Source organism: Dromiciops gliroides, chromosome 3 (genome assembly GCF_019393635.1).
Source record: "Dromiciops gliroides isolate mDroGli1 chromosome 3, mDroGli1.pri, whole genome shotgun sequence".
NCBI lineage: Eukaryota > Metazoa > Chordata > Mammalia > Microbiotheria > Microbiotheriidae > Dromiciops > Dromiciops gliroides.
The window spans coordinates 492,691,155-492,715,786 of record NC_057863.1 but is presented as its reverse complement, the minus strand read 5'-3'; the positions used below and the strand labels follow the sequence as shown (position 1 = coordinate 492,715,786).

General features: G+C 36.5%; 1 protein-coding gene across 2 annotated transcripts in view; it reads right to left on the bottom strand.

The window, feature by feature from the left end:
* NCAPD3 (non-SMC condensin II complex subunit D3) overlaps positions 1-24,632 on the bottom strand; it is a 93,427-nt gene that overhangs the window by 55,554 nt on the left and 13,241 nt on the right. For both annotated transcript variants that reach the window (XM_043994980.1, XM_043994981.1), the window contains exons 8-16: positions 23,478-23,611; positions 17,475-17,547; positions 16,890-17,015; positions 16,534-16,783; positions 15,993-16,055; positions 15,613-15,705; positions 12,991-13,064; positions 12,186-12,320; positions 10,280-10,500 (exon numbers count right to left, since the gene is read on the bottom strand). In XM_043994980.1, the coding sequence (XP_043850915.1) occupies positions 10,280-10,500; positions 12,186-12,320; positions 12,991-13,064; positions 15,613-15,705; positions 15,993-16,055; positions 16,534-16,783; positions 16,890-17,015; positions 17,475-17,547; positions 23,478-23,611 (1,169 nt within the window). The remainder of the gene's footprint in view (positions 1-10,279; positions 10,501-12,185; positions 12,321-12,990; positions 13,065-15,612; positions 15,706-15,992; positions 16,056-16,533; positions 16,784-16,889; positions 17,016-17,474; positions 17,548-23,477; positions 23,612-24,632) is intronic.

Here is a 24,632-nt window from a genome sequence, read left to right as displayed (position 1 = left end):
AGGGTCGGTGCTTTATCCACTGAGCCACTTAGCTGCCCCATAAAATACTTTTATGGAAAAAAAAAATGATCAAGCCCAGATTTGATGCTTTCTCACTTTATTCTTCACAACTCTAAAAAAATCTCTGTCTCTTCATCCATCCTCTACCTTCCTCCTTGGTTGGTTAAGCCTTCCAGTGTGTTCAGTGTGAGGCCACTGAACAATACCTTACATTTCCCCTAGAATCTTCTCCTATCAACTTTTCACTATTTCTACTATCTTCAATTTCTCCCTTTCTACTAGATCCTCTCACTTTTCCTTCAAACACTCACAAGAGATCCCTTCCATGAAAACAAATCTCAACTTGATTCTATTGCCTCTCTAGTTACCATCTGATTTCTCTTTTTCCACCAAATCCCTGGAGTATGTAACCTAAACTTACTTCCTTTACTTATCTTTTAAGTAACTTCAATTTTATTTTACTTTTTAAAAAATTAACTAGCACATATTTTCTTTCCCTCCCACTCTTTGCTCAGTTCTTTAATTCTTCTTCACCTACTCACCCTAATCTCCTGTAATCTGGATTCTTCCTACTGAAAACAACAACAACCACAACAACCACTACCACCACCACAAAAAAACAAACAAACTTTAAAAGGCTTTCCTTGTCACCAAATCTAATTACTAAAAGTAATGGACATCTCCATTGTCCTTGAATTCTCTGACACTGACACTATTTCTCACAACTTTTTTTTTTTAAACTAAAGCTCATCCCCCTTGGCTTTTGTAACAAAACACTTCTAAAGGTTCTTCCGCTTACCTCCCTGATGAGTCTTTTTGTTTGCTTTTCTGGTCCCTCTTCCTTCTTTTGCACCCCAAATGAATCTAATCCAATAAAATTATTCTACCTATTTTCTCTACTTCTTTGGGGATCACAAGCATGATGCGCTTCCTTTACTGCCTCCAAACCGGTGCTCATGCTCTTTCCCAAGCTTAGAATGCCTTGCCCCATCCTATCTCTACCTAATACAATCCTACCTCCCCATCCTTCCAAATTTAAATCAAATGCTACCTCTTTTGTGCAGTTATAGTGATCACCCCAGCTAAAAGTGATCTATATCCTTCTCCCAAAATCCTATAGCATGCATTATATTTCTTTGTGTTCTCACAGCATCTTTTACCTGCACTTTGCACATAGTGAGTACATCATAAATAATGAGTAAATGCTGACATCAACAACTAGGGTAATGTCCTGAACACCAAGCACAGTTAAGTTCATAGCACCCACTGTGTACCTATAATTTTAAGGATAAACTTAAGACAAGACATGATTCCTGGTATCCTAAAGCTCACTGGGAGCCAAAACACAAAGACATGTCTATAATGTTTAATATTGTACAGTAGACACATCAGAGTTACAAAATAGAACATAAAATATAAAATCCAAGAGAAGAAAGCCATTTACAACAAAGGGCAATCAGAAAAGGCTTGCTTCGAGGAGGAAATGACACAAGTCATGAAATTTGCATAGTCACAGGTTCTAATCCTAGAGCTAGAAGGAACCTTGGAGGTGGAGGAGCCAAGCAAGAGAGAGAAGCAGGAAGGCTCAAAGGATGTGGCTGGGCAGGACACAATCCACTCTGATGGGAGCAGCTTACAGTTCAAGAAAGGAAGTGAAGGGCAGCTAGGTGGCGCAGTAGATAAAGCACTGGCCCTGGATTCAGGAGTTCCTGAGTTCAAATCCGGCCTCAGACACTTGACACTTACTAGCTGTGTGACCCTGGGCAAGTCACTTAACCTCCATTGCCCCGCAAAAAAAAAAAAAAAGAAAGAAAGGAAGTGATAGGGCTAAGGAGAGTATAGCATGGCAGCACAGACTCAGGACAACCTGAATTCCTTTATTCAACAGGCAATAAGCAACGACTAAAGACTTTTGAACAGAAGTAGAACATCAGCATACTAATGCATGAGGAAAATTATGCTGGAGTTAAGATACAGATGGATGGAGGATGGAAGACCTGTTACGAGGCTATCATGACAGTCCATGTTGTATGGTAATGAAGGACTACTAAGGATAGTGTCAGTGAATGCACACAGAAGATGTATGTGAAAGAAATTACAGTTGTGGAATTGATGGGTTTTAATTAATGGTCAAAGGGTGTGAGAGAAAAGAAAATCAAAGATGACACCAAGGCCTTAAACTGAAGAGACTAGGAAGTATCCCTGAGAGAAATATTGAGATACAGAGTATATTTGAGGAAATATTTCAAAAGCCTGCTTTTGAGTATGTAGGGTCTGGAGTATTAACAGAACATGCAAGTGAAGATTTCTTGCAGGCATTAGGGAAGTAGATCAGGACTGTGAAAGTGAGATTAAATAGATTATTGAATTGGAAATTACCTGTCTAGAGGTATTAGCAAGTCATGGCAAGATACAAGAATGCCAAGGTAAAGTGCCAAGAAGGAAAAATGTCAAGGACAGATATCTGGAGAATGCACACATTAATGGGATGTGATATCCTTTGGAATATCATCTTCCTCCCATAAAGGAGGAGAAGAAGCAAAGGGGGGAAGCAGCAGTTGAGCGTGGTATCTCTGAGGCTACAATGCTAAAGACTATAAAGTTCTGGCCAATAAAATGAAGACCTCATAGGCAAAAGTAGTATCTTTAACGCTATTGACTCTCAAAGGGAAGAATTTCCAAAGAAAAAGGAAAATTGGGGAAGGAAGTAAGATGGTTAAGAAGTTGGTGCATAGGGGGCAGCTAGGTGGCGCGATGGATAAAGCCCCAGCCCTGGATTCAGGAGTACCTGAGTTCAAATCCAGCCTCAGACACTTGACACTTACTAGCTGTGTGACCCTGGGCAAGTCACTTAACCCCCATTGCCCCACAAAAAAAAAAAAAGAAGTTGGTGCATAGAACCAGGAGAACATTGTACACAGTTAACAGCAACATTGTGTGATGAACAATGGTGATAGACGTGGCTCCTCTCAGCAGTGCAACGATTCAAAACAACTCCAAAGAACTCATGATAGAAAATTTTCTCAACATCCAGAAAAAAAGAACTGTGGATTATGAATGCTGATTGAACCATACTGTTTCTACTTTTGGGCCATTTTTTCCCCTTCTTTTTTGAGGTTTTCCCCTTGTTCTCTGATTCTTCTTTCACAATATGACTAATGCAGAAATATGTTTAATGTGATTGTACATATATAAACTACATCAGATTGCTTTTCATCTTGGGGAGGAGGAAGAGTGGGAAAAAAATTTGAAACTAAAAATCCTATGAAAACAAATGGCAAAAACTATCCTTACATGTAACTGGAAAATAATAAAATACTTTAATAAAAAAGTTGGTGCATAACAATGGGATTTAGACTTATAGACCAAAGCTCAAAATTTAAATAACCACATGTTTCATACCCTCCTCACCATTCTCCTGGATTTTTAAAAAGCTTTGCAATTGATCTCCTAGGCAAGAGACTCCCCTCTTTCCAATCTACCCTCTGCACACAACTACCAAATTGATATTCCTGATGCATAGAGTCTGAGCATGTCACTCCCTGATGGAGAATACTTGAGCCTGTAGGATAAAAAACACACTCTTCTATTTGGCAATTAAAATACCTTCTGAATCTGACTCCAACCTATCTTTTTTTTAATTCTGATTTTTCTTTCTTAATGTGAACTTAATCATCGACAAACATAAATGTCACAATGTGCAAAAAAGGGAAAAAAAGAGCATCAATTAATTATGCTTTAAGAAATCATATACATGATGAATACAGTGATGCCTGGGAAGACTTATATGAACAGTCTAGTAAAGGGTTTTCTAAGTTCTTTTCATCTCCTTATGACAATTAATATACTTCTGTATGAAATATATTATAATAGTCATCAATGTCATTTCTATTCTCCAGTTCCCATTCTTTTATTTTTAATTACTTGTATAAATAATTTGGGGTAAAATTGTTTTAACTATTATGTCATATTATTTTCTGATCATTCTTTCTTTAAATACTTCAGATCTAGGCAATGACAAGTCAATGGCATGACAATTGTAAACTAAGAGCTGATTCAGGGAAAACTTTCATACCAATAACAAGTCTTTTCCTGTCTACTGAAACATAATCTGTCATTCTTTACAGTGTTCAGCATGTCCAGAGACTAATTATTCTTTTCTTAAGTAAATGTTCATCACATAGAGGTGCAAGATTTCTATGTAATCCACAAATTTAGGACTTTCATCATTTTTCTTTCATTAATTTTTTTAAAAAATTCTGAACTTGAACCTGTCCCCACAAAATGGGGACATTTCCAAACATACAGCAGAAAAGAAAAAGAGGATTCTATATGAAACAGTGAATCTGCATTTCTTTTTTTTAAGTAATAAACATTTTTATTTATAGTTTTGAGTTCCAATTTTCATCCCTCCTTCCGTCCCTCCTCTCCCCGCTCCTTGAGGCAGTAAGCAGATATGGGTTATACATGTATGATTATGTCATTCTGTATAAGAAAACTTGAATAAAAGAAAAAATGAAGGAAAAGTGAAAAATGGCATGCTTCAGTCTGTTTCATTAGTATCAGTTCTTTCCTTGGAGGTGGATAGTATGTTTCATCAATAGTCCTTAGGGATTGTCTTGGATTGTATTGTTGACAATAGTTAAGTCATTCACAGTTCTTCATCAAACAGTATTGCTGTCTCTATGCACAATGTTCTTTTGGTTCTGCTCACTTCACTATACATCAGTTCATACAAGTCTTCCCAGGCCTTCTTGAAATCATCCTGCTTGTCATTTCTTATAACACATCCCCATCATATACCACTGTTTGTTTAACCATTCCCCAACTGATAGACATTCCCTTGATTTCCAATTCTTAGCTACAATAAAAAGAGCTACTTTAAATATATTTGTACAAATAGGTCTTTCTCTCTTTTTTAGGATGTCTTTGGGATATAAACTTAGCAGTGGTATTGCTGGATCAAAGGGTACGTACAGTTCCCAAATTGCTCTCCAGAATGGCTGGATATTTCACAACTCCACCAACAGTGGATTATCATCCCAGTTTTCCCACATCCTCTCCAACATCCAATATTTTTTGTGTTTGTTATATTTCCCACTCTGATAGGTTTAAGGTGATAGCTCAGAGTTGTTTTAATTTGCATTTCTCTGTGAATCTGCATTTCATGTTTCTTTTGTAAAAGTATATAATAATTCTACATGTTACTTTGAATACTGTTCTACTTATCTTGATGCATTTCTATACCAATCTGATTGTATGGGCAGTCAACCTTCCTTCATCCATTTCAGGACAGAGTGAGGTTCATCCCCCAACCCCTCTTCCTCCATGATTGCATGTTCTTACTCTCATGAACCCCATTCTGAGAAATAAATTCTATACCGTTTCTCCAAATTTTGACTTCCTCTTATTCTCCCTCCTCTTTCCCCTCTTTAAAACCTTACAAATGAATCTTCTATAATCTTCTTTCCCTTCCCTTCTCTTTCCTTCCCCACCCACCACCACCCAGGACCTCTGGTTTTTCTTATTCATTACCCTCTAAAGACATTAAGGTTCTAGAGAAACACTTGTTCCTTATCCCTCATTGGAATGATAACACTACACCATGCCTTCCAAATGCTCAAATAATTTTACCTTTCTAGGTTTCTCTGGACTCTTGTGTTTCTTTGCAAAACTTCCTACTCAGTTCTAGCCTTTTTTTTTTTTTTAGTGAGGCAATTGGGGTTAAGTGACTTGCCCAGGGTCACACAGCTAGTAAGTGTTAAGTGTCTGAGGCCGGATTTGAACTCAGGTACTCCTGACTCCAGGGCCGGTGCTCTATCCACTGCGCCACCTAGCTGCCCCCAGTTCTAGCCTTTTCATCAGAAACACTTGAAAGTCTTTTCTTCTAACTAAAGATCCACTTTTACATTGTAGGATGATATTCAGCTTTGCAGAGTCAAGGTATTCTTGGCTTACCAGCCTGTATCTTTTACCTTTTGGAATATCATCCTCCAAGATCTCCTCTCATTTGTAACAGAAGCTGCCAGGTCTTGTGTGATCCTCCTGACTGTGTTTCCTCAGTACTTGAACTGCTTCTTTCTGGACACTGGAAGCATTTTCTATTAAAGTGGAAACTTTAGATTTGGGCTGTGATATTCCTGGGACTTGTCCTTTTGAGGTTCCTTTCAGGTAACTGTGGATGCTTTCTAGCTTCACTATGCCCTTGGTTTTCATAGATCTGGGCAGTTTTCATTTATAGGTCCTTTATTTTATTTTGTTTTGGTGAGGCAATTGGGGTTAAGTGACTTGCCCAGGGTCACACAGCTAGTGAGTGTCAAGTGTCTGAGGCCGGATTTGAACTTGGGTCCTCCTGACTCCAGGACCAGTACTCTATCCATTGTGCCACCTAGCTGCTCCTATAGGTCCTTTAAATACAGCGTCTAAGGTCTTTTTTTTTGTTTGTTTGTTTTTTTGCGGGGCTATGGGGGTTAAGTGACTTGCCCAGGGTCACACAGCTAGTCAAGTGTCTAAAGCCAGATTTGAACTCAGGTACTCCTGAATCCAGGGCCGGTGCTTTATCCACTGTACCACCTAGCCGCCCCCTAAGGTCTTTTAAAAAATCATGATATGGGGGTGGTTAGGTGGTGCAGTAGATAGAGCACCGGCCCTGGAATCAGGAGTACCTGAGTTCAAATCCGGCCTCAGACACTAACACTTACTAGCTGTGTGACCCTGGGCAAGTCGCTAACCCCAATTGCCTCACTTAAAAAAAAAATCATGATATTCCAGAAATACAAAGATTCTTAAATTAATTCCCCATGACTGGTTTTCCTGTCAGGTATTTTTTATCTCAAATACTTTACATTTTCTTCTATTTGTTTCAGTTTTTTAAACTCTGTCATAGTATTTCTTGCTGTCTCACAAAGTCAATAATTTCTTTTTAGTCTGATTTAGTTTTCAGGATGTCCATTTTTTAGACAAGGTTTGCCACTTTCTCGTAAGCTATTTAGTCTCCTTTCAAGTCTTTCCTTTAGAGATTTTATTTCATTTTTTACCTTTTGCTTCAATTCTTCTAGCAATTCATGTAGTTTCTGTGGGAAATCCCATTTTCCCCCTTGAGTTTCTTCTTGTAGTTATTATGGAGTTAGATTTGTATTTTTAAAAATGTTGGCCAGTATTTTCCTTGGTTTACTTATCTCTCCTCAACTTTATTTCCTGAAATGGGGTTTTGTGCCAGGTCCAGGATCTGCACCCTGATGTACTTTTGAGTGTGGTGGTCAACACTGGTTAGTCTGGTTCTGGGTCCCCTGGATTCATTTCCCCCTCACAGCTTAGGCTCCCCTGGACCTTTAAGGTTTAGGACTCTTTACCTTCAGGGTCATTTCTTTTGTCTTCGGAGAGAATTAAGGAACTTAGATCCCAAATCTGGTATGTCTTGGACAGTGCACTGTGGTACCATGATTACTGCCCACTGCTGCTCCTCAAGGCTTAAAGTCTCTACCATAGGCCTTTCTGACTTCCTTTGGACTTTCTCAGAGGAGCTCTCCTTGATGCCTTCAGACATAGTGCCTTGTAGCCCATCTCTGGTCACATTGGCTTCACTTTGCTAGACGAGCTCCCTTTCCTACTGCCTGAGGACTTCTGGCTGGAACTAACTTTGTTTTATGGGCCCTTTATCCTATTACCTTTGGGCTTTTGATTTTCCTGAAAAAAAATTACTTATTGTAGTTTCTCATAAGATTTCTTGATTTTTTGTCTGGTGGTAACTCCAGGGTTTTGCTGGAATAGATATTTGGGAGCTGGCCGGTCTGCCTCCCATTTAGACAGCCTTCTTGGCAAGAACTCCCTATCAGTTAAGAGTGCATTTAAGGGAAGTCTGCGGAAGAGAGTACCACTGACTTTTAAGGCCTTCACAGTGGAAGGACAAGCTGTTCTGATATTCCAATTGGTCTTCTTCAGTCCTTTCCTCTTAACCCATCTCCCAAATCAGCTTATGGCGTCCTAGATGGAGGGCAAAAGATGGCCCTCTTTCGTTTCTTTTTTTTCTTAATAATGAACATTTTTATTCATAGTTTTGAGTTCCAAAATTTATCCCTGACTCCCCCCCCCCCCGATCCCCAGCAGGTAAGCAATCAGATGTGGCTTATACATGTGCAATTATGTAAAACATTACCATTTTAGTCATTTTGTATAAGAAAACTTGAATAAAAGAAAAAAATTAAAGAAAGTGAAAAATAGCTTCTGTCAGTCTGTGTTCAATATCAGTTCTTTCTCCGGAGGTGGATAGTATAGTATGCTTCATCATTAGTCCTTTGGGATTGTCTTGGATCAGTGTAATGATGAGAATAGTTAAGGCATCCACAGTTCTTCATCAAACAATATTGCTGTCTCTGGGCACAATGTTCTCTTGGTTCTGCTCACTGTACTACACATCAGTTCACAGAAGTCTTTCCAGGCCTTTCTGAAATTAATCTGCTTGTCATTTCTTATAGCACAATAATATTCCATCACTATCACATACCACAGTTTGTTTAGCCTTTCCCCAACTGATGGGCATTCCCTTGATTTCTAATTCTTAGCCATCAAAAAAGAGCTGCTATAAATATTTTTGTATAAACAGGTCTTTTTCTCTTTTTGGGGATGTCTTTGGGATATAGACCTAGCAGTGGTATCAAAGGGTATGCACAGTTCTATAGCCCTTTGGGCATAGTTGCAAATTGTTCTCCAGAATGGTTGGATCTTTTCACAACTCCATCAACAGTGGATCAGTGTCTGAGCTTTCCCACATCCCCTCCAACATCCAACAGTTTACTTTTTTTGTTATATTTGCCACTCTGGTAGGTATGAGATGATACCTCAGAGTTGTTTTAATTTTCACTTCTCTTATCAATAGTGATCTAGAAAAAATTTTATATGGTTATAGATAGACTTGATTTCTTTGTTTGAAAACTGCCAGTTCATATCCTTTGACCATTTCTCAACTGCGGAAAGACTTGTCCTCTTTCACTTCTTTTTCCTGAACCATGATTTTCCATATATTTCTTTCCATCCTCGCCTTTTCCCACATTTGCATTGAAGTCACTAAGTATCAGAGTGTATGCTGGTTTAATTTGGAGGATCTTACCAAGTTCTTCATATAATTTCTCTACTATTTTGTCCTCAGCAACATCCTATAAGAAATCTTTCACAATCCCTGTGACTGCTAGTGCTTTCTCTCCATTGACTATCTCCAGTATATCTTGTCTATAGCTTGCCTGTATATAGCTGTTTGCATGTTATCTCCATTAGATCATGAGTTCCTTGAGAGGAAGGACTGTCTTCTGCCTTTCTTTGTATTCTCAGCCCTTACCACAGTGCCTAGCACATAGTATGCACTTAATAAATGCTATTTACTACCTGATGTTGATGTGTAAGCTACAATTATGTTCCTAGCTGGTTTCCCCCCTCAAATATCAATGGTATTACAATACATGACTAAATATCCCATGAAATAATGTATCTTCTAGCCTCTGGGAGAAGCATAAGACCCACTCTGCCAATTCTTTTATTTGTTTTATCTTCTAAACAAGATTGTGACTTAAGGGAGCAGTGAAGCAAAAGTATAGGACTCATTTACCTCTCTGTGCAAGTGGACAGCACCATTAACTTTATGCCATTAAAAACAATACTGTATTTAGAAATAAGAGGTGGATCCTAAAGATCTAGAACTAGACTAGTGCTTAGAAAGAAATGGAGCAATAAGGGATTGTGATAGAAGGGTTAAAGAAATGCTTTTTTGGAGATTGGAGAGACTTGTATACATATGTAGTCAGGTAGAAAAGAATCTGTGGAATGGGAGAGAACAAAGATTTCTAAAACAGGGATGACCAGTAGAGTAGGGACCAGAAAATATGGCAAGGGGAGGGAGAGAATAAGGAGGGCAATAGAAAAGAATGGGTAAAAATGAATTAAATCAAAAGATAACACAAAAAATAAGAAGAAAGAACTAATCACAGTAAACTAGAAGCCTACACAATATTGTAATGCTTTTAAAAACAGTTAATATAATACATTAAAAAAAACTCAAGCTACAAGTCATGAATGCACAATATTCTGCACTGGTAAAGTCTTTATGAAAGTACCATATCCATTAGTACAATGTATACTTTAAGATGCAAGATGAAATGGAAAAGCCTTCAAATGAAAGCAAAAAATGATTAAAAGGCCCATAAAAATTTAACAGCTACAAGAAGGAATTCGAACCACAAAAAATTCAAGTGTCCTTCTTAAAGGAAAATGAGCTATAAAACTGACATACCTCAGTTCCTGGCTTTCTGAAGTGAGAAGAGTAAGGAGATCCCATGCTAATATCTGGTTATTATCTTCACTTCGGAATTTACTGTAGTTCTTAATGTGCTGCAACACAAGCAGGTCAAGACACTCCAGAGCCTTCTCTTGCACGGTACTCTCAGTGTCCATCACAACTGGAATAATTCCGGTCAGCCAGGCTTTCTGTATCAAGACGCTTCTGTGCTGAGCCTTAAAGGGGAAGCAAAGGGAATAAGCATTTATTTAGTGTCTGCTCTGTGCCAGGCATCATGCTAAGCACATTGTTAATATTATCTCATTTGATCTTCATACCAACTCTGGGAGGTGGGTTCTATTATAATCCCCATTCTATAGTTGAGAAAACTGAGGCAGACAGAGGTTAAGTGCCTTGCCTAAGGTCTGTGAGATTTAAAATTGGATATTAGATCATAAACCTCCCCTCTTTAACCTTTCCCTTAATTTATCTCCCAGACTAGTAAATGGAAGAATCTTCTGGTTTTCTAGTTAGAGCTTTTATTGTATGGTAGTTACAAGGTGATGTTGATTAGAGGGATAGGAAAGTAGAAATACAAAACAAATCGTCTTGAGTCTAAGCTTAGTCTATATTCCGTATAAAACTCACCAAAACCCAAGGCCACCTTTGGGGAGAGAGAGAGACCATGTCAAGCGCGTGCTGCTGCTAACTGCGAGCCAGGCCGAGGAGAACTCCAGACAGCAGCTGTCTGTGCAGCGCAGTCAAGAGACCAGCAGAGCAGGAAAAAAAAGCCCCACTTCTGTTCTCTCCTTGGCTTTTAAGCTCGCACCCTGGAAGTGGAGTGCTAGCAGGCTGATTGGCGTGCGTAGTTCATGCCGTTGGTCTCCTCCCCGAAAGGGTGGTCCTTAAAGAAAAACTGGCGTCTCTCCATTATTGCTAACCGACTGTTAAAACTTTTTACCACAGGTCACACAACTAGTAAGTGTCTGAGGCCAGATTTGAACTCAGGTCTTCCTGACTCCAGGCATAGTGCTTTATCTACTACACCATGTAACTGCCTCTAATTGAAGTTAATAATTTAGGCCGTCAAAGGTAATCGAAGTAAAAATCAGTGAATTTATGATCAAGAACTAAAGGGGTTAAAAACATAAGCAAAAAAAAAAAGTGAAGGTACCTATTAAAAATATTTAAACATTTATGGCATACAAAAGGCCAGAAGAAAGGGAAATGGACAAAGTTCAGCCACAAGTTATTATAAACTAGCACTTACTGAGATCTAAATTAAGTATTAAAGATTATCATTATTAGATTATGTCAATGCTCCTTTTGGTGATGTCAAATCATGAGGAATTGATTCCTGAAGTAAATAGAGATCAAGATAAAGCATAAATCAGTATCTATTCCAAGGAACAATTAAACTACATGCTGACAGAAAGAAGTCAATGCATATATTGCTTTATGCTGTCTGACATGAAATACAGAAAATAAACATGCTTTCAAAGTGCTCTAGCAGCTGTGCTTTTAACTAAATTATACATGGTTTAAATGGAGCTGCTCTTGTGGCAATACCATCTACATATTTCAGTTTTATTTAAAAATTGATTCAGACCTCTGGCTCAACCAAATTAGATAAAGAAAAAGTTATTGATTTTGTATGTGAGCATTTTCAGCTTAGCAAAAATCAAGAAAAGGTTAATTGCCAGGATTATCTAGAATAAGTATCTAATATCTTCAGGTAGCATATGGCAAACCAGATTCAATTAAAGTCTAAGTCTTTCATTTTCTCTTTAAATGGATAACTATTTAATGGACTACAGAATTTCTAATGGTCAAATATGTAACATATGATGAGACATTTTTTACCCCAAAAAATCTTATGCAATTAATATGAATTAAAGGCCCATAACACCCATCACCTTACCATAAGAAGGTCAGTAAGAGATTGTAGTGCTTGTTTCCGAACAGAAACCGCAGGGTCCCGGCACCGCTCCTGCAGGGTTGTTAAGTCTTCTTGGGTACATGGGATCTGACTATGTTTCATAATACTAACCAACACCTGGAAGTCACATTTAGAAAATAATTTTTTAAAAAAAATTCTTAACTTTAAATATAAAAAGAACATTTCTAAACAAAAAGCAGAACCAATAGAGATTTCTATATGAAATTTTGACTCTACATTTCACAGCACTTATAAAAATTATCTAATAAATTCTACACATTTACTTTCAAAACTGCCCTGCTTGTCTGTGCTTCCTTCTGTACTTCCTCTAGAATTATATACATTGTATACTCACACATATATCTTATTATATACATTGTATACTCGCACGTATATCTTCTATTGGACAATCATGATGAATTTTATATACATATATACATATATATGTGTGTGGATAGATAGATAGATAGATAGATAGATAGATAGATAGATAGATAGATAGATAGATAGGTAGGTAGGTAGGTAGAAGAAGGGCACAAAAGGAAGGATAAGGAAACCAAGGATGCAAAATTTTTAATTTTCTAAAAATAAAAGCCATTAAAAGCCTAGACTGCCCTTTTCAATGCTGAAATATTTTTACTACACCTTAAGGTTAGAGATTAACAGGCAAGTTTAGAAAGGTAAGTTAAATAATATATATAACTTTAAGATTTCCCAAAACCCTCTCTTCTGCTATGAAGACCTCAGTGCTGTTTATATACATAGCAAAGTTTTGAGAAAAGCACACCTGGAGTGCAGATTTTCTGACATTAGTCTTCTCATCACCAACTCTCTGTCTCAGCATAGTCAGGATATTGTTTCCTATTTAGAAAATATTAAGGAGTCGTTATGATACATCAACCAAATTTATACCACAACATAACACCAGTAGAAAATCCTAGTCTATGAGTGTATTGTCTAAGAAATCATCAACTGGAAACGTAGTAGAGAAAGAGTAAGAGGGAAAAATGATGACCGTTATTGATTACTTGGCAGAAGTACAATTTTTTTTTTTAAAAAAAAGGTTATTTGGGGTAGCTAGGTGGCACAGTGGATAGAGCACTGGCCCTGGAGTCAGGAGTACCTGAGTTCAAATCCAGCCTCAGACACTTAACACTTACTAGCTGTGTGACCCTGGGCAAGTCACTTAACCCCAATTGCCTCACTAAAAAAAAAAAAAAAGAAAAAAGATTACTTTTACTTAAACAACACAAGATGGGACTATCTGTACTTTTAATCTGACAAGGTTTTATAACATGAAAGCCTCATTAAATGAATAAAACTTGATGTCTCCTGGAAAAGGCTATGCAATAATAAATCTATAATTTTAAAAAAAGAAGTCTTAACATTCAAAACAGTTTTGACTTATTTAACATATTTTGTAAATCCATAAGATCCATCGATTCCACAAAATCCACAAATTCACATTTAGAATGTAAATTGAGTAGGACATACTGAGGTCATAAAAATCAGTCTTCATAAACTGTGATGAATGCTAAGTTGAATAACTGTAAGTAATTCTTTGCATTTGTAAAGCATATTTCAAAGTATATCCCAATCCTCACAATACCCCCTTAAGATAGATATTACAAAGAGCTTTATCCTCATTTTACAAATGAGGACAATAAAGCCAAATAAGGTAAGTGAGGTATGTAAGTTCACAGAGTGAGCCCATAAAAGAACTGAGGAGAACCCAAGTCTAGTTTTCTTTCTACTGAAATTTGTGGACAATTAAAAGTTTCCAGGATAGTTTAAGCTCTGTAAACAGTATGTAACAGGCACTAACTACAACCAGTACATGAATTACATCCAGGATGGGTAGCATATTCTGCCAGAAATCAAAACTACTTAAAACCCAACATGACATAATAGAAAGAAAATTTCATTTAGAGTCAGAAGGCTAAATTTTGAATCCTGGCTCTGAAACTCACTAAGTCATGTAACTCTGGGTAATTAATTCACATTACCCCTCTATCTCTAAACTGAAAAATACCATGTAAATGTAAACATATGGCCTACTGGCCATAGGGTGAAAGATTTAGAATTGTAAAGGGCCTTAGAAAAGCCATGTGGGCAGCTAGGTGGCACAGTGGATAAAGCACTGGCCCTGGATTCAGGAGTATCTGAGTTCAAATCCGGCCTCAGACACTTGACACCTACTAGCTGTGTGACCCTGGGCAAGTCACTTAACCCTCGTTGCCCCCACACACATACAAAAAAAAAAAGCCATGCAATCTAACCCCATTATTTTACAGATGAGAAAACTAGAGGCCAGGAAGATGAAATCAAATCAACAAGGATTTATTAGGTGTCAACTATGTACCAATCAATCAAAAACCAAACAAGTATAAAGCACTTGCTATGTTCCAGGAACCGTGTTAAACACTGTAGATACAAAGAAAACCAAAAACATTCCTTTCCCACAAAAAGTTCACAATTTAATATATGAGACAACACAAAAACAACTACGTAAAAACGATATGTATGCATATGTATGTATGTGTATATATGTGCATATAAATACATACATGATAAACTAGAGAATACTGGAGGTTAAGTGACTTGTCAGGGTCACACAGGTAGCAATCAACAGAGGTGGGATTTGAACTCCCATCCTCTGACTTTACAGCTAGTGTTCTTTCCATTGCAGTTCTGATAATCATTAATCAAAGTACAAATAAGGGCAAATTAAAATTCATACTGAGTACATAAACAATACAGGTAACTGATTCATCAAATCATTACTGATAATCACTATTAAGTTTAAATTTCAAACTGACTAGTAGAAAAGAATTCTGAATGGGCAATTTTGGTAGGTATTTAAATAAATATTTCACAAAGTAATGAAGTCTTAATCATAGAGTGCAGTGAAAACAATCTAATAGGAGTAATGGTAAGATAATGAAAACATTGGAATACTTAAAGAGGCAAATATTCTGGTCTCTTTCCTAAGCCTCCCAAATTAATTACAAACAAATCAAATTTTAATGAAAACTCTCCAATGACTAGATTTTTTTGAGCCTACATACTACTTGGAAATCATGGTACAACTATCTTTATTGAGAATAAACCACTTCCCAATTTTTGCCAAGTATTACTGGTGATTTCTGATTTTAGTACAAAATAAAACTTTAAAAATAAAATACCATACAATATCATGACCACCAGTATTAACTTTAATAAATTAGAGCTATACTCTTAAGAAAAAAAGCTTCACTATTACAAAAAGGGTTTCAATCTAGTTAGAATCCAAAAGTGGGATTATTGCTTAGGGTTGCCTAAAATCAAATTAAATATTATTTAAATTTTAAAATGTAATATTTTAAACAATTTAAATAAAGCTTTTTCAGAGTAACATAATTTGACTCACCATCAAATTCAATTCTTTCAGCACCACTGTCAGTATCTGTTACATCTATCGTTTTAAAAGTACTAAGTGTCTTTCTTGGACAGTTAGAAGGAACTTAAAAGACAATAAAAAGAGAAAAAGAATTAAGGTAAAAAGTTTTTACACCATTTATTTGATAGCATAAGTGTGGCATATCACTATTGTAGTCACTCTATTTTTCCACTGATAATAAACCTCAATTTCTTTCATCAAGCAGTAATGTACAATATTACATAAATACAAAATTCTCAAGTCAAAAAGCAATAACACACCTCCTTCAAATATGTGACAATTTATCTCAATAAGAGCCAACTAAGAAAAAGCCAATTGTTTCAGTGTTTGAAACTAGATTGATCCATTACCTTCTGTGCTTCCCAGTAAAGTGGCTGGACAACTATCCACCTGTGAGGCAGCAGAACTTGAAGCTGAACAAGTAGAAAATTCATTATCATACATCATAATTAAACATAGAGCCATCAAAACCAAGATAATTAGCAAATTAAACCTAAACACAATAGACTAAATGACTATAAATGAATCACATTCTTCTCTCTCCAATGTACATGGACAGTAGTCATATCTACTTAACATTTAACAAAATGTGGCAATCTCTAGAAACAGAAGCAGTCAATAATATAAACAAATGTTAGATAACAAAGTCCCTTTTTAAAATATACATGTTTAAAATTCTACAAAATGATTTTCAATTCCAACAGACAGACAAGTCTATTTAAAAACTAGTCAGATAACAGGTATTTAAAAGGGTAGAAAGATATCATACAATATCTGTTTGGAGAATATTCTTTTTACAAGTCTCCCATGGTAAAACCGTCTAAATTCTTGACATTTATTAAAACAAAATAAAAAAATATTAAACCACACACATTGCAGCCTGCACCCTACCTTGCAAAATCTCCAGTATACCATTTGAGATGACAGTAGTTGACATCTCCAGGCAATGAACAAAGCTCGAGAGTGCCTTGCTTCGGACAGTAGGTGCCTTGTCTGAGCAACGTCCAAACATCAGTTCTTGTACTAAAAATCTGTGCTTTAAAAACTGCTGCTGCTCCAGGGAGAGGGAACTGTCCAGCTCTCTTTCAGGATATTCTAAGAGAGCTAGGACTACATCAAGAGCAAACACCCTATGTGAGATCTGTTGAAGCAAAAAACATAAGAATCATCATCAGTTGGGAATAAAAAATGAAGGGATCTTTCTTATATGCCCTGTAACCTTGCAGCCAGGATTTATAAATAAATACCTTTGTATTTCGAGAATATTTGTAAAGCCAGTGAATGAATGCTGCATATTCTAGACAGGGGAGTTTATTGAGCAACTGTGCCAAGGCCTGAGCTGCATAGGTCCGATATTCTGATTTATCTAGAACCTGAAAGAGAAAACAATGAAATCTTCTGGGACCAATACATTTTTAGGACACATAGCTAAGTGAACTGAAACTAGTCAATATATCACACATTAAAGATCTTCAAATTTATTTATAACAATTAAAATAGCTAAGCATGTTTACAAAGTGCTTTACAAATAATTATCTCATTTGATTCTTATAATAATCCTGTCGGACAAGTGCTATTATTATCTCCATTTTACAGATGAGGAAACTGAGGCACTGAGACAGAGGTTAAGTGACTTGTCCTGGGACACACAGCTAGTAAGTGTCTGAGGCTGTATTTGAACTTAGGTCTTCCTGGTTCTCATTCATAGTTTTATCCATTTTTTAAAAAATTGTTTTAAAAAATGTTTTCCAGTGAGGATATTGACTTATGCACATGAACATCAAATTCCAAACATCATATATAAATGTGCACCTTACTAAGGCAAACGGTACCTTGAAACAGATATGCTGTAGTAAGATACGGAGAACTGGAAATACAACTTCTTTTAGTTCATCCACTAGTGAACTATTCAAAACATAAAAAAAAAAACCACTGTTAAATAAGAATAAAACAAGTTTTAAATACAATAGTTTTCCTAGACCCACTTCTCCTACATTAGAAATAAACAAACTTACCCCACATTTAAAAAAAAAAATCTCAATACAATAAGGAGTTAAAAGACAACAGTCACATCAGAGTTGGTGGCACTGGTACTCTGAAGAGATACCATCCAATAGACCATTTTATTTGTCTAGGTGGAAAGCAATGAGGAAGCTCTAAGATCCTTTTTTAATATATATTAATAAAAGTATTTTATTATTTTCCAGTTACATATAAAGATCGTTTTCAACATTTGTTTTCATAGGATTTTTAGTTTCAAATTTTTCTCCCACCCTTCCTTCCCTTCCTCCTCCCCAAGACAGAAAACAATCTGATATAGGTTATATATGAGCAGTCACATTAAACCTATTTCTGCATTGGTCATCTTGTGAAAGAACAATCAGAGCACAAGGGAAAAACCTCAAACAAGAAGGAAAAAAAAAACCAGCCCAAGAGTAGAAACAGTATGGTTCAATCTGCATTCATAATCCATAGTTCTTTTTTTCTGGATGTTGAGAACATTTTCTATCATGAAGTTCTTTGAAATTGTTTTGGATTGTTGCGCTGCTAAAAAGAGCCAAGTCTATCACCATTGTTCATCACACAATGTTACTGTTACTGTGTACAATGTTCTCCTGCTTCTGCTCCTCTCAGTCAGCATCAGTTAATTTAAGTCCTTCCAGGTTTCTCTGAACTCCTCCTGCTCATCATTTCTTTCCACATTGATTTTTTAAAGCTTTGTGTTCTAAATTTTCTTCCTCCCTCCCTCCTTGACCCTTCCTGTGAAATTAAGCAATTTAGTATAAGTCATCCATGTGCAGTTATGCTAAACATCTTTACGTTAGTCAGGTTGTGAAAGAAAATAGACAAAATAACTTTAGAAAGAGGCGCTAACAAAATTATACTTCAATCTATATCCAGATACCATCAGTTCTTCCTCTGTTGATGGTTTGCACTTTTCATATGTCCTTGTTTTTTTGGGGGGGGGGGGGAGGGCGGAGGGACAATGAGGGTTAAGTGACTTGCCCAGGGTCACATATCTAGTGTCAAGTGTATGAGGCTGGATTTGAACTCAGGTTCTCCTGACTCCAGGGTCGGTGCTCTATCCACTATGCCACCTAGCTGCCCCAATGCTTTCTTTTAATGTTACTGCTTTTTACTTCTGACATATTGTCCTTTGCTTTTGTGTATTTGTATTTTCATTGTTTTTTTGTTTGTTTAGTTCCTTTGGTGAGATTTGTGACTACGGATATAAGTGTTTATATTCTCCTGATTACTTCTGCTGTGTGGGCCACAAATTCTGCTTTTATAATTCTTATTTCTCTTTTAAACCATTCAGGAAAAGTGTCTTGGTTTCTCATAAATTCACTAGCTTCCATTTGTTCAATCCTAGTTCTTAGGCAATTATTTTCAGCAGACAGCTTTTTTATCTCCTTTTCCATTTGGCTTTTCAAGCTGTTGACTTTTTTCTCATGACTCTCCTGCATCACTATCATTTTTCTTTCCATTCTTTCCTCCACCTTTCTAAATCTTCCTTCTATCTCTCCTACTTTCTCTTCAAAGTCCCTTTTGAGCACTTCCATGGACTGAGACCAATTCATATTTTTCTTGGAAGCTTTGGATGTTGAGTATATTCCAGTCTATCTTGCCCCCAAAGAAGCTCTGTATGGTCCACTGTTTTTTTTTGCCTACTCATCTCAACCCAGAAGCAGATGTCTGATTGAAATCTGATTCTCTATGGTTGGAATCTTGGTGTGCCTGTGTCCCTCCCCCACTGGGCCACCACCACTCGAGTTAGCCCACTGGTTTAGAACCAGGGCATTTCACCCCAACTCCAGCAGAGACTGCAGCCACTTCACCCCAGCCAACCACCAAACTCCCTCCCTGGTTCACGAGCCGAGTCTCAGAAGAAGCCACTGGGGCCAAAGACTCTGAGGCCCTGGTGGCATAGTCTGTTCCTGGCTGGGTCCAGACCGTGCGCTAAGCTCCTCTCTCAGCCTGAACAGCAGGGGATCCCAGTTGCTGTCTTTGGCTGGAAAATAGTCTCACTCTGTTCTTATGTGCATTAATTATGCTGCTCCAGGAGTTGTCTTATAGCATTATTTTTGGAGTGTGTAGATGGGTTTATTGGGAGCTTGGGGGAGTCACAGCCTTTCCTCTGCCATCTTGGCTCTGCCCCACCCCCAACCCCCAGCTCCTTTTTACTAATTATTGGCCTAACTTTTTGAAGATTTCTGCTTTCTCTGTACAGCCACTCCCCCTCCTGATGCCAATAGCCAAATTCTTAAGGCAACTGCCTGGGGCATTCCAAAGTTAAGTGACTTGAACAGGATATCACAGCCAGTATGTGTTAGAAACCACACTACACCACTTTCATGTGGAATACAGCAAACCAGATGCAATCAAAAGCTAATTGTCTTTGTACAGCTTCAAAATAGATTACCTTAAAGTCATGGTAATAACCATCCCCATCAATATTCCTGTGGGAAAAGATTAACCCACAGAACCACTATATGGTAGTTCAGTAAAACACTGACCAAACTTTAATGGATTAAATAATATTACTTCTTTGAACTTGGGTGTGTGTGTGTGTAGCTTTATACAAAGTTATGATGCACAAATCTGACCTTTCTTTAACACAAGCTTACTTGTACCATCATTTACATATCATTCTACCTTTGAACTGATCAAGATTAATAAACAGTACTCTGGACAGTTTCCCTCTTAGCTAGATATCAGACTAATTAACAATTAATTGATCAACTACCTTTGAACAAAATAATTATAAAATCCCTTAAAATCACTGTTGATTCAATCATTTCAGTTATGCTAAACTCTTCATGACCCCATTTGGGGTTTTCTTGGCAAAGATACTGAAGTGGTCTGCCATTTCCTTCTACAATTAAAATCACTAGCAAGAAACATTTAATCAACTCTAGAACATATACAAAACGTAATACAGAGATGTCAAATTCACCAGTGTTGCTTGAACCAGATTAAAATGTAATTGGGAAATGATTAAAAAAATAAATAAAAATATTATAAAAGATAACATTAATTTGTAATTTTCTATTTGTGTTTGCCATCAATGATGTAATTAACCACTTTATGTCAAAATCTTTAGAAGGAATCACCCTTCTAAAATGAGATCTCATTTAAAGAAAAGAAATACACACACATATATGTGTTTGTATATGCATACAAACATAATATATGCACAAAGATGTGTGTATATATACATGCACAAAGACAGTTATGTATATATATATGCACTGAAAAATAATACTAATTGTAAGCTATACTCAGTTTTATTATAAGACTAATTTGTGGAAGAAAAAAGAATGAGCTATATTCAGATCAATTTCATATTCTAGGAATGTAAGCATACCAGTTAATCATTCTCCCCTTTCTCTTACCTCCACCTACTATAACAATTCAAAAAGGTAAATAATGAAATCTATCAGGGGCAGCTAGGTGACATGGTAGATAGCACACCAATCCTGGAGTCAGGAGGACCTGAGTTCAAATCTGGTCTCAGACACTAGCTGTGTGAAGCTGGGCAAGTCACTTAACCCCAACTGCCCCAACAAATAAATAAACAAGAAAGAAATAAATCTATCACTAATAGCATATCCAATTAATTTTTTTTTTTAAATTTAAGGGGCAGCTAGGTGGAGCGGTGGATAGAGCACCGGCCCTGGAGTCAGGATGACCTGAGTTCAAATCCAGCCTCAGACACTTAACAGTTACTAGCTGTGTGACCCTGGGCAGGTCACTTAACCCCAATTGTCTCACCCCCCCCCCAAAAAAAATTTAAATCAAGGGCCAGAAGGTTACACATAAGTTAAAAAAAAAACTTTTATATTTTCCTAAGAAAAACACATTCAACTCACTTCAACTTTATATTATGGCCAGATTTTCCCTGAGGAAATCAGGACAGGAAAGAGGAAAGTAGATAAAAGAAACACAGAAAGTGAAAGAGAGGGATGAAGTTGAGAAAGAACCAACACAAAAGGGGAAGGGAGAACAAAGATAAGGATACAAAAGAAAGACAAGAGAGGGAAAGAGGCAAAAATGGGAAGAAAGTAAAGGCTAGACCTAGGTAGAAGAATATACATGGCAGGTAAAAAGTAAGTTCTAAGGAAATTTAGTCATCTGTCATGTTCTATGGTTCACTTAATTTCAGAATAAGTTATCATTTGTTATACCTGCTCTTTGAAAATTGATTAGATGATTAACCAATGTTTGTAGATATTCAACTGCTTGGAGTCCTATAACCTGGGAAGGTTTTTTAATAAATAGAAAGGCTCCAACAATTCAATAGGAAGCCACTTTTTCTTTAGACTGTGGCAATGGTACCAGAGCAATTTTACATTACTAGGTTAAATAAAAACAAAGGTCCCATCTATACAAGAACATTGATAATAGCATTCTTTATGAGAGTAAACAACTTGAAACAAATAGAGAACAGCTAAAAAAAACTATTGTATTATAAGTATAAAAGAATATTCCCATGTAGTAAGAAATAATATAAGTGCTTCAAAGAAACTTGGAAAGATTTGTATGAATTGATGAAGAGCAAAATAAGCAAAACCAAAAGAACAACATAAACAACATTTACACCAATGTAAATGAAAATATCACTAAAAGGAAACTGAAAAAAAGAAAAGGAAACTGGACTATGAGTAATGTAAAAAACAATTAAGGTCCTCAAGAAGAAATATAGAAACATCTCCTCCCTAAGGCAGAGAAATGAAGGACCACTAGGCAAGGATACTGCTTACCCTGTTAGATAAAGCTCCATATTGGATGTTTTTGATTAATTGTTTCTCTTTGTCACAAGAGAGAGTTCAACTGGGGAAGAGTAGATATATGGAATGTACAGATAAAATACATTGACTAAACTTATTGAAAATGGCTAAATAAAATCAAGTTGAAGGGGTTGATCTGCCCTATCAACTGGAAGGTCCCCACTCCTGCACCAAACTGTCCCAATTCAATGGTCAGAGAAAGGACACGAACCTTATGAGCCAGGCTCTCGCTGATATATCTCATTTTGATCTCTCTAGACACAACCAGAACAGAAAATTTAACCTTATGGATGTCATACACTAAGTCCCACCAATACCACTGTTAGGAAAATATACAAAAAAGGTCAAAGACTGAGGGAAAGTTTGCACATTTACAAAACCATTTATATCAGCACTTTTTGTAGTAGTAAAGGCCTAGAAGTGGGCACCCAGGGTTTTTGGAATAGCTGAAGAAATTATAGTATATGAAGTGAGAAAATATTAATGTAGTGCAAAGAAATGAAAAATGTGAAGAATTCAGATAAACTTATAAAAAAAGATAAGAGTAAAATAAGCAAACCAGGAAAATAATTTACAGAATAACCACAATAATATAAAGGAAATAACTAATGAAATACTTTAGAACTATGATCAATGAAGTGACCATTCATGAATCCAGAGACATATTATGCAGGATGCCTTCCCCATGCAGCTGAGAGATAGGGGATTCAAGGTGTAGAATGAGGCATATACATTGTCAGATATGGTCAGTTTATTTTTTTTAACTCTTTGATTACTAAAAACTATAAAATATGTATATAAAAATATTTTTGTGTAGTAAGAAATAATAAATATGAGTGCTCCAGAACCCTCAAGCAAGAGTCCTATGGGAAGGAGAAAGGAGAAGTACAGTAAATAATTGGGAAGTGAGAACAATGTAAAAAAAATTAATGCAGCAGTTAAAAAAATAAATAAAAACACAACAGGTAACAGAAATCAGTCATAGAACCCAGAAACCTAAGACAGCAGTAAGGAAAGAAAAGAGCCAAAGTGTTTGTGCTTCACCTGATAAACTGGATCGCATGATTTCTAGTACTGATAGTTTGTGAGGTGATGTTAAGGGGTACATGGTGGGATCCTTCTCCTACTTCGAACATGAGTATCACATTTAACAATTGATGGAAGAGGCAAGTGATAACCTAAAAAAGACAGTAAGTAGCATTCAAAAGTCAAATAAATTAACAAAACTGCCTATTGTACTATAATCAAAAGCAGTAGAAAATAAGGGGACTAGTAAGGTATAAAAGAATTGCTTATAGCTAATGAGTAATGCTATTTTTCTGGCCTTCCTTTCCACCAACAAATATAGCACAGAATCTGACAAACACAAGGAAGAATAAAGACGAACATTTATAAATGGCACAGAATTGAGAGGCGATGTAGCATAGGAAACTAAGCACAGAATTTGGGAGTAAGGAAACACAGGACAGAATTCCACCTCACACTTACAATCTGTGACCATGGGTAAGTCACTTCACCATTCCAAGTATTTGTTTCCTCATCTGAGAAATAAAGATAACAGCTGCACTATTTACCATTCAGATTTATCATTTTTTAAAAAACTCTTTCCAAATACAAAATCAACACATAAGTGAGTTATTATTATTAGAATGCTGTGAGTACCTTCAGGTACAAAATGCAAAAGGCTAAACGTTGGACCTAAAAAAGATATATTTTCATATCTGTGTTTTTAAAGGGTTTCTGAAAGGAAATAGGGATTCATTATACAGTATTGTAAATAATCAGTAAATCAGGAATTTATTAAATGCCAACTTGGGGCCATGCCCTGTGCTAAGCACTGGGAATACCAATACAAAGAATTAAACAAACCCTCTTCACACAGAGCTTACATTCTAACGGGAGACATGATAAGTACACATGAAAATATATACAGTGTAGCATAAATATAAACAAATATATACAAACTGGTTAAACATAACGTATTTTGGGAGGGAAGGTCACTTGTGGCTGAGGAAAAGCTTCACATAGAAGCCTTGAGGTACATTTTAAAAAGAGAAAGACTCTGAGGTAGAGGTAAAGGGGCACATCCAAGTCACATGACATGGCAAGTACAAAGGTACAGGGACAGAAGATGAAGAGTCATGTAAGGAACAAAGAATTCAGATAGATCACAAAGTATGGAAGGGAGAATGCTACCCA